The following is an 11,376-nucleotide window of genomic DNA, read 5'->3' as shown; positions in this document are numbered from 1 at the left end:
GCACAATTCCAACTTTTTCATTTCCTCATGACATGAACGTCTTTCCAGACCTCTAATCATTTTCCTTGCTCATCTCGACATCCTTATTTCCTTTTTCAGACAGTGTTTGATTTATATAATGGCATAACTTTTTCAGTATTATTTTTCCATTGCATTCCTTATGCAGCCTAATGTAATTCACTTTGACTGTTGTTTCACTTGTTGTTTCAGCAATGATAGACAAGTCTTTTTCTTCAGTATTTAAATTTTGAACCCAGTAATATGTCTCAGTAGTTCAGAGTATTATTTCCAATGTGCATTACCATGCTTTTATCAGCAATGAATTTCATCTGCCATCATGCTACTCCGCTGAAGTCAGTTCGAGATACTTCTCTGGTCTCAATTAACCTAGAGATGGTTTAGGCTAGATATTTTCCCTATTGTCCTTTGTGGTAATGACTGATGCAAAGAACTGACGTCCTTGCTATGTCCTTCTCTTCCTTAATTTCTCCCTTTATGCCCTTGGCAGTCCAGCAAACTCAGAGCATGTTGCCTGCTTCTTATTCTGATATATTTTGCACAAAATTGAATTGCTCTTCAGATTCCTTCTAAATTCTTTTTTATATTCTACTTACCATAGTTTACAATCCTTCATATAAGCTTGCTAGGATTGGACTTCCTTTTCCTGAATACCTGTTTGGCTTGAATAATCTCTTGTACCTTGCTGTTTTTCTTGGTCTTTTTACTTCTTTGGATGAATAGTCATGGCAATTTAAAAATCCTTTATCAGCCTGGAGGGATATGCTTATCTCCTCACTCTCGTCTAGCTTCCTCTTTTGACCTCCTCCTTTCTAAAGTGTTGGGGCACTGTGCTAGTTTGATACAATTCTTCACCATTGCCAATATCAGAGGAGCGAGTGTGGAGACAGCCAAACAAGCATTTAAATTCGTGTTGTCCCTGGGGTGGAGATCCTTTTCTGTAGCTTAAGCTGGTTGTAAAAGTTTTTTTTTTTTCTATTGCAGGAGGGCAAACCCTTTTTCAAAAGGTGTAACACCATCTCAGTTTATAGTCTGGGATTATTATAGCATTAGTTGGCCACTCAATCCTCACCATAGCTGCTAGCAGCCTTAGTAAGATGTACTCTATCACCTTTGCAGAAGGTAGGATAAAATTAGTGTGCTCTCTGCCTTCAACCCATCCAAAATAAGGTTCCTGTGGAACATGATGCAACTCCAGATGAAGCAGCAGTTACCCAGTCTCTCTCTTCTGCAGGGATTAGTGTGGCAGGAGAAACACTTACAATTACCTAGTTAAATCTTCGTGGCCAGAGGGAAAAGATGGGCTTAAGTATTTAGAAAGTTAGCAACTAGGGTCCAAGGCCCTATGTGTACTTTTTATGAATGGGGAATTTTGTTAGTAGTTACAAGTCTCTTGACAAAGTTTTATACACCTGGCTGAATTTCCAAGTATAAAAAGCACCCAGAATTCTCTATATCACTTTGACTTTTCCAGCTCAGTACTCAGGGAGACCCTGGATCCACAACGGGACTGGAGCATTGCAATGCCTTACTTTTAGGTGCCGAATACCACTGGACCAGTGTACTCCGGAAGGTACATTAAACATTAACATTAAACATTGTGCCAAAAAATTAAAATTCTGCCCACATTTTAAAATTCTGCAAATTGTATGTGTCAAATGTGGAGGCTCCAGCATGGCACTGGGGAACACAGGCCAATGGCTGCACAGAGGTGGGAGATCACTGTGCAGCTCCCCTGACCCTCCCAGGACACAGACTCAGTGGTGAGGCTGCACCCAACCCTGACACAGCGCAAGGATGGCCTGCCCCAGAAACACCCCACGGCCCTTCCCCTCCATGCCAGGCACAGCAGGTATGGGTGGGCAGGCTCAGCAAGGCAGGATCCAAGTGTGGAAGGGCTTAGTATGGGGGGATCCAGGTGCAGGTTGGAGGGTTCTGTGTGGGGTGGCTCAGTGGGGGATCTAGATGCACAGGGGCTTGGGGGATTTTGGGTGCAATGGTAATGGGACTTGGTAAGGGGGTCCAGGTAAAGGTGGTTGGGGCTCAGTGAGAGGGGTCCAGATGCTGGGGGACTGGGGATCCAGGTGGTTCATCAGGCTGGTCCAGGTGCAGGGGGTGTGTGAGGCTCATCGGGGGATCTGGATGCACAGGGGAGCAGTTCCCTGTACAGGGATCTCTCCCCTGCAGCTGAGGAGTGATGGGTGCAGGAAGGGAGGCAGGGGGAGCTTGCGGCAGTCGGGGGAAAAGTCTGACCCAGCCCCAGCTGCCATGCAGGGGAAGAGGAAGTCCCATCCTCCCCAGCCCAGCCGGGACTAGCAGCTGAGCCCAGTGCCAGGTAGGAGCCAGCAGTTGGGTCTTCCCCAATCCCACCCCACAGTGATTTACCTCATTGCTGGCTGCCCATGGCACCTGAAACATACTGCTGGGGAGGGTCGTAGGACTGCTCTTGTTGTTTCCCTCGGTTTCCCCACCAGAAAGTCATTTTTCTGCAGGGAACAAGTTCCGCACATGTGCAATGGCACAAAATTCCCCCAGGCATAAACAGTGGGACAACCCAGCCCACGTTAGGCACCTAAGCTCCCTGTATAATCAATGGAGTGAGACAGGCACCTAAGATTGGAATCCACAACAGCTTGCATACTAGTTGGTGAGCCACTTAAGGTAGTCAGTTTGAGGGCTTATGAGAGGGGTGTGTCCTAGGCCTTGCACCTCTTAACAGATGCCAAGTCTGTGCTGCTGGGAGGCACTTATCACTGTTTGCAGTCCACAGTGGAGAACACGGTCCTGGTGTCAGGTGGCTTATGGAGTTTATGCCAGAGGTGGTAGTACAGGGGTTCTCAAACTGGGGGTCAGAACTCCTCATGAGGTTATTACATGAGGGAGTCACAAACTGTCAGCCTCCACCCCAAACCCCACCTTGCCTCCAGCATTTATAATGGTGTTAAATATGTAAAAAAAAGTGTTTTTAATTTATAAGGGGGGCACACACAGAGGCTTATTAGGTGAAAGGGGTCATCAGTACAAAAGTTTGAGAACCACTGATAGTACTTCTCTTAACTTTTATCCCAGTGGTCAGATCATTCACCCAGGATGCAGAGACACAGGTTCTGTTTCCCCCTCTGCCTGACAGGGAGAAGAGCCCTGTTCAAACCCTACCTCTCAGGAGAGTGCCCTAACCATTAGCCGATGGGACATTCTGATGGGGGGCTCCCAGTTGAAGCTGTTCCCTGTTCCAAACCTAATTTTTACAAGGTGGAACTGGACCTTAGGTCTCCTACTTCCCAGGCGAATGCGCTAACCACTGGACTGAAAGTTAAAGGAGGCAACACTACATGTCTGGCCAGATGTTGATCAGGGCCTGAGCTGGTAGGCCTGCTCTCAGCATGCCTAAACAGATTGGGTCCTATAGGGAAGCTTGGGGAAAGATAGGCAGAGGAATGCCTCTTTCCCCAGTTTGTGGATCGCAATGGGGATTAGGTAGGAGACAGGCCCTTGGGCACCTAGAGTAAAGCAGCAGTGCGCATGTGCAGAGGCAGGAACTTTTGACAGAAATTTAGGTGCTGAGTGAGTTTAGGCACTTACAAAGTTGCAGCTGCTGAACAGGGGTTTTGTGGATCACAGTGGTACCTAAAACTGGGACTTGGCACCTAAATCCCTTTGTGGATCTGAGCCAAAGAACCAGACAGTAACTATTCGAGTGAGAATCAGTCTCTCAATCTATTTCTCCCCACCCCATCTCAGACAAGTTTTCATCTTCACACACTGGGAGACAGCTAATTTGTTGCATTTCACTAGAAGTACCTCCTAGCTTTAGCTGTGCTACTATCACACTTCACTACTTAGTCAATATCTTAGACAGAAATAAAGAATGGTTTCCTTTCTGCTCTGGGTATGGTTGGAACAGCAGCATGCTGCAACATGGTCTAACTCCCTTAAGCCTAGGGAATGGCAAGAAACGCTGTTCCCTACAATGCACTTCTTGGACAGATCATCCGGTTACTAGATGTCTCTTGAAACTATGGCAGTTTCCACTTGGGTTCCTGCTTCCAGCATGAGACAGAGTGAAATCCACTGAGGTGGGGTCACCTGTTCTCCAAAGACATTCAGCTATTGAGGCTAGTGTGCAAGAACCAGGATTATTTTAATGTTCTCATGTTGTGCTCACACATCTTTGAAAGTTTTAAAAGCTAGTTTAAGACATTCCTAGGTGCTTCCAGACATGAGCTATATTTCACAGCACATGCATTCTAGGTTTCTGAACTACCTGCTCTATTTATACCAAGACTTTTTAAGCACAAGATTTGCTGCCAGTAATTGATGGATCAATGATTGACAGCTTTCAGTAACCGGCATTTATTATCAAAGTCATACCGTATACATCTGTAATGTCAACAAGATGCCACAACTACAAAAAAGATTGTGCACATTGCAGTTTCAATGCAAAACAGTAAAATGCAAATCCATTTGTTAAAAAAAGTAATTAAAATTACTCCAGAAAGCAACTGAATTTTTGTAATGTCTTTACATCCAGTCAAATTAAAATGGTTAACAAGAAAAATACAAATTCAAAAGATCTGGTATCAGTGTTTAAAAAGGCAACTAATTTAAGCATTTCTATCAATTCGCACATCAATTTCCCTGCCACGAAGCTGTATCCCATTCATCATCCGGCAAGCTCTCTCAGCCACTTCTGGGGACTCAAATCTAACAACACCACAACCTTTGGACTTCCCATTCTCCATCTTGATGTCTGCGTACAGCACGTGACCTGCAAAAAAAGGGGTTGTGTTTAGTGTAATGAAATTACTGCATGAAGCTCGATACCTAACCAGATTCCTACATGAAATGATCTTGTGATTAAGACTCTGAAAGGTCTCCAATAGAGCATTCCAAATACAGTGATAAAAAGATGTACATTTAGAACATATTTTGGAGTCAAATGCAGCAGAAACATTTCAGGTGTGAAGTATCAGAGGGGTAGCCGTGTTAGTCTGAATCTGTAAAAAGCAACAGAGGGTCCTGTGGCACCTTTGAGACTAACAGAAGTACTGGGAGCATAAGCTTTCGTGGGTAAGAACCTCACTTCTTCAGATGCAAGTAATGGAAATCTCCAGAGGCAGGTATATATCAGTGTGGAGATAACGAGGTTAGTTCAATCAGGGAGGGTGAGGTGCTCTGCTAGCAGTTGAGGTGTGAACACCAAGGGAGGAGAAACTGTTTCTGTAGTTGGATAGCCATTCACAGTCTTTGTTTAATCCTGATCTGATGGTGTCAAATTTGCAAATGAACTGGAGCTCAGCAGTTTCTCTTTGGAGTCTGGTCCTGAAGTTTTTTTGCTGTAAGATGGCAACCTTTACATCTGCTATTGTGTGGCCAGGGAGGTTGAAGTGTTCTCCTACAGGTTTTTGTATATTGCCATTCCTGATATCTGCCTTTGCATGTCAGCGGAAGCATTCTATGTATAGGTCCAGACTGTCATTTCGACCCTCAGGAGGACTCCTTGGTGTTCACACCTCAACTGCTAGCAGAACACCTCACCCTCCCTGATTGAACTAACCTCGTTATCTCCACACTGATATATACCTGCCTCTAGAGATTTCCATTACTTGCATCTGAAGAAGTGAGGTTCTTACCCACGAAAGCTTATGCTCCCAGTACTTCATTTCAGGTGTGATTGACTATAAAGGACTGTTCTCAAAATTAAACAATTTGCCTCACTTAAGATATTTGATTGGAATCTGTTTCTCTTTCCACTGATCTACCCCTTTCAAGCATTTCCCAGTTTTAAGAAGATGCAGCTTGACACTCAGTTTTGAGGGAGCCAGACAAGACTTGCCCCCCTTTTTAAGGAGTTCACAGGAATGGTGCATTGATGCTCCTCTCTATTTTGTAGTGAAGGCCACAGTGCAGTATTATTGTTATTCACTGATGGAACTAACAAGGAGTCAGCATATGGGACTAACTATAGGTAAGTAAAACTCAAACTCAAACAGCTTCATATCTGGCATCCCCCTCCCAAGATATCCTTACAAAGCCATTCCAGCAAAATACATGAGCCACATCATTGTAAGATTAATCTGTTGGATTGATCTACCCACATCCAGAAATCCTTCCAGCACAGCAGGGAAAATGTGACAATTAACTGAATGGTTCTAAACTTAATTTGTGTTCTGAAATATTTCTACATGTAAGGCATATCATCTGTGCCAGCAGTTCTCAATCTTTTCCTCTACATAATAAGAGGAAGAATTTCTGACTCTGCCTCCCATCTAGTCCAAAAGACAAGTTCTTCTGGACGTACTTGAGACCTGCCACCCTCTCCATGTCGAGACCCCATGATGTACATAATGAACTCTTGTAAATGAAGCCATTTCCTCCTTTCACTTTAGTGTTACATTACTGGAGATGATTTAAAGATTAAAGGAATTTGGTTACATTTCAACTTAATCTTTTATTGGATGAATCTGGTAAGAGACAGGACTAGAGTTTTAAAGTGAAGAAGAGTCATGGAATGTTGGTATTAACCGATAACCAGCAAGTGGCATGCTGGGCTCATGGCTCAACGCTACAGGAGACCGTCTCTATTTTAGTATTGAGAAGGTTTGGGGCTTATTTACACTAAAGTTTCCCATTAGAGGGGTACTTCGAATGGTCTGATCTATTAAACCCCTGTAAGAAACGATTATTTGCAGTTACTGGTAGGGATTGGATTACTAGTAAGCCTGATGTACCTAGGCAGTCTCCAACTACTGCAAGAAAGATGTACAATTATTGCATGTTACTTTTGGTGGAGAGTATTGCCACTAGAAGGCACAATTATTGGGAAGGATAAAAACCTGACACAGGTGAGGACTGTGCAACAAGCATTTATTCAAAATACAGGTTTTTGCTAATATCTAATATTTTCCTAGGTTCGTATGAAGTTTTGGTTAAGTAGTACAGGCAGCAGTTGAAGTTATGATTCAGAAAGAGAATTTCTGATATGTTACATAATGATTTTGTCATACAGTAAGTTGTTTGGAGGTTCTTCAGTAGTATAAAGTAACTTACCACACTCATTAAATTTGTCCTTCAGCATTTTCCATGTGAAATCAAAAGGAAGCTGGAGAAAGAAAGCAGTCACTCACTGAGAATCTGTTCCATAGTTAATCAATATAATAATAAAGAGTTGCTAGCACCGAAGTATAAAATGCATAGAACACATAGCATTGCACTGTCCGCACCTACAGGTGTGGAGGGTTGTGTCCAGTTAGTAGCAATTAAATGAAAGATTTTTCTACTGAGACTTTATAACTGTCCCGTGCAGCATTAATACATTTGATGGAGACTACACAAATACTTAAGATAGTCTAACTGAAGCCATCAAAATGTGCAACAACTTAGTACTAGCATTTCTTCATCCTCTAAGCACCAACACAAGAGTTCTGTGCAGTTATTTAGATTATGAAAGGGTTACTCACATTTCTCACAAATATCTGGCAGGCTTTTCTGGCCACCCCAGCTGCAGGTCCTCCGGTTCCTCCAAGAGTGCCTGCAAAACTGCCTGCGAAGTTTCCACGATCCATGTCCATTGTTCTTTCAAAACTGCTTCCCATTGCAAGTCCCATCCGATCTATACCTGCCCCCATTCCCTGCCCCATGGTAGGCCCCATTCTCTCCATATTAGTGGCCCCCATGCGATCCAATCCCATTCTGTCCATACTAGTGGCCCCCATGCGATCCAATCCCATTCTGTCCATACTAGTGGCCCCCATGCGATCTAGTCCAGTTGGCATTCTATCTATAACTTGACCCATTCCAGTTCCCATTCCAGCAGGTACCATACGATCCATACTTAGACCCATCCTATCCATGCCAGAACCCATGCGATCTACTCCTGAGCCCATTCTGTCCATAGTGGTACTAACACGATCAATAGCAGTACCCATTCTATCAATACCAAAACCTATTCCAGAACCCATTCTTTCTATACCAGAACCCATTCGCTCAATGGTTGGGCCCATTCTGTCAATGCTGGAAGCTATGTGGTCTATGCCCAGAGGGGCCATTCGATCAATTCCTGGGGCCATTCGATCTACATTAGAACCCATGCGATCCAAAACAAGACCCATTCGATCTATTTCAGACCCTACTCTCTCCATCCCATGTCCCATCCCAGAAGGTATTCTTTCTATTCCCGCACCCAGACGATCAATGCCGGGTGCCATCCTCTCAATTCCAGGAATGCTGGCACTTCCACCTAGAACACAATACATTAAGATGTCATTACCTGTGATCGTGTGAAGAGGATATTAAATTTGATGCACCTGGATATTCTTGATGTTTGAAACTGTACAATTTGTTAGTGTACAGTAGTGTGTGTATTCTGTAGTTGCAGATTCTGAAGCAGAACTGTGCTTGAGAACCTAGGGCGTTTTGTTTTTTTTATGAGAAGTCAAGTTTCTAGCTCTTACAAATAAAGCTTTCAAATGTGAACCAAGTGTAAAGAGATGCAGCGTTTGAAGCCGGCAAATTCAAGAGAACAGTTGTTGGATTTGTGTTCACAGCTCACATCAACAATTTAAGTGTAATTTCAGCTGGCAAAATGTAAGCCTGCTCAAGCACTAGCAGATATTGGGGTTGGGCAGTGAGGTTGCTAGTTGCTGGGAGTAAACTGAGTTCAAGACCCTTCTCCCAAAAGGATCGGAATAGACTCTGCTTCTGCCAGCCAGAAGTGGTAAAGAGATGCAAGCCAAGAGTTTTAGCTTTCTCCTGGTGCCAAAACCAACAGATTCCAGTGCAATTATTCACTGCCAAGGCAAAAGCCTGCAGTATATTTAGCTTTTTAATGTGGAGAGAAGCAAAAAAATATTTTAACTATTTCTTTGATTTTAGTGTACTGATCGTATCATTTCCATGTATTCCTCCATTTCTGAACACTCCTAAATCTGCTACAGAATTGTGTCCGTTACAGAAACCAGATAATTTGGGTGTCACTTGCTATGGAATACAGGGCCTCATTAGTTGAGTTTATAGAGAACTAAATTACTTTTTAAAGTTCTGTATGTTGCCAAGTGTATATTAGGGTTGCAACCAAGGCCTAGTTTTGTCACCAATAATTTATGCTTGGAAAATCTGTTTGGCCTGAAAAGCGTCAGGTTTATTGTTAACACTAGTGACAAGTTTTCTACAAACAACAGGAGTATAATTTCAGTTACCATCCATGTCTAAAGTTTCTTTGAGCACATCTAGCCCCAAAAATCAGCTATGCCACTCCAAAACTTTCCCTCATCTCCTTGAAAAGATGTGCTAGAAAGCAAGCTGTGATTAACTTAACAATTGTTTGACTTTTGGCAACTGTCTGAGCAGGATTAGGCATTATATTATGCATTTGTGTGAGCATGCTGCCATCTATTGAGCAACTGTAGCTTAACAAAGCACATATGGTATTTATACTGCTGACAGCCGACATCTTCAGCTCATGCCTAGGGAGTAGTGTCAGATAGCAGGTGTTTTATTATGAAGGGATAAGCGCTTGGTATTTAAATGTTGCATGCTCATTTGTATCTTAAGACATTTGAACCCCACTGTGACTCAAAGGGGAAAAAAGGCATGTTTGGGCTCACGCTCATTTACAACTTCCCAATATTTCTGAAGAATGATTATGTACGAGATGCTGATGTAGTCTGACATTTTTGCAAACAGTGCTGACATCATAGTACACCACAAAATTTGAACAGTAATAAAAGGGCCTGAAGTTTATTTGGTCTCTCTTTCTGGGCTTGAGGTGCAAATGTGGTACAGATAGCACAACGTGCCGGGGAATGGTTCTCCCTGAAGCATTTTAGACATCCGATAGGTGCGTGAGATGCCAGCTGCACCGCTTGAATTAGTGTTTCTTCACACTGGGATCGTGCATACTGAACAATAAAGCTGCCTTTAAATTTACAATCCAATCTAAATCTAAACTAAACATTCTAAAAACTGACTACTAACTATAAAACTTCAACTAACATAACCTAAGGTAAAGGCAGTACATAGGTGGATCAGAGTGGTTCAAATCCTTTCACTGATGTGGTTAGCAGGTAGATTTTAAACAACATGAACTAATTTAAAATGAAGGTTGGTTACTTGTAACCAGAGTTCTCTGACAGCAGAAAAACTAGGGTATTTTCATTTGGACTCCACAGGAATAGGGAAAGGGTGTTGGGGTGTGAATATGCAGAGTCCATCTCAAAGAACTCCAATTACAAGTAACCTATCTTAATTTCTTCAAGTCTCCTCTGCGTATTCCCACTCTTGGGACAGTCTGGCAACCAACACAGTAAATTGGATGGAGCGATGTGGAGTTCTACTTGCACAAGGATTGGAGTACCGATCTACCACGCTGGGACTGGATGCCATATCCAATGCATAATATGTTATGAAAGTGTGAAATGATTTCCATATTCCTGCTCTGTATATCTCAAAATAAGGGGAATGTGTTTATAAAAAAAAAAAAAAAGTAGATTCTACTAGAGCCATAACAATGAGCTCTAAATGGACTAGGATGGACACTCTAAATGGACACTCAAAAATCTCATTGTTATATCATTAGAAAATATAGAACGGTTGTCCATGTGAGGATGGAAAGCGGATATTGCTAATAAGTGAGAACTAATTGCCAAACCCTGATGTTTTAGGTGCAGTAAGTTATCCACGAGATGCTTAATTGAAGACTGCATTGGCAAAAGACCAGATGGAAAAACACTTCCACTTCAACATGGTGGAGGACTTTCTACTATTCAACAAGTCATTTGCTTGGAGCAAGTTCACAGGCTTGTCTGGGATTTTAGCCATAGAGCATCCAGGCTGTTAAATTAAGTTCCTGCCCATAGGTTTGGGTGCAACAGCTGACTGTGATCTTACAAGATTAAGTCTAGGTCCAATAGAAACAAAATCAGAGCCTCCAGTGACAGATCCAGGGGAGCGGGGAACCAGTGCTGCCGGAGCCTCTCTGGGGCTATTAACATAGATGGCATGATCCAGTTTGATCTTTAGCAACACTAAGTGGAATTGGGAAAACATAGTAGGGTTTATCCAGGGTATCAGGAAAGTGTCTGATGGAAATGGGACTGCCACCTGGTAGATAGAAAATTGATGGCATTTCCTGTTGGGTTTTGGTTGCAAGTAGACCTATGTGAGGATTCCTCCACTCTGGAAAATGCATCTGGTCAGAGAGACCACTCATGAGGACTCGTAAATGATCCACTTTGGCAGTCTGTCCACTCATTCTGTGCCCTAGAAGGTAAGAGGCTTCAAGAATGAATGAACTGGCGTGCCAATATTCCAATGCCGAACTGCCTCGACACAGTGGGGAAGAGCAAGCTTTTCCCTGCC

The 11,376-nt window shown here is 43.0% G+C and overlaps 1 protein-coding gene across 2 annotated transcripts in view; it reads right to left on the bottom strand.

Moving 5' to 3' along the window:
- Positions 1–4,347: 4,347 nt before the first annotated feature.
- Positions 4,348–11,376, bottom strand: part of HNRNPM (heterogeneous nuclear ribonucleoprotein M) — a 63,730-nt gene continuing 56,701 nt past the window's right edge. For both annotated transcript variants that reach the window (XM_034754925.1, XM_034754926.1), the window contains 3 exons: positions 7,479–8,257; positions 7,069–7,120; positions 4,348–4,786 (listed from right to left, as the gene is read on the bottom strand). In XM_034754925.1, the coding sequence (XP_034610816.1) occupies positions 4,623–4,786; positions 7,069–7,120; positions 7,479–8,257 (995 nt within the window). In that variant the 3' untranslated portion in view covers positions 4,348–4,622. The remainder of the gene's footprint in view (positions 4,787–7,068; positions 7,121–7,478; positions 8,258–11,376) is intronic.

This window comes from Trachemys scripta, chromosome 22 (genome assembly GCF_013100865.1).
Source record: "Trachemys scripta elegans isolate TJP31775 chromosome 22, CAS_Tse_1.0, whole genome shotgun sequence".
In the NCBI taxonomy this organism is placed as follows: Eukaryota; Metazoa; Chordata; order Testudines; family Emydidae; genus Trachemys; species Trachemys scripta.
Note: the sequence above shows the minus strand (reverse complement) of the source record. Positions and strands in the feature narration are given on the sequence as shown.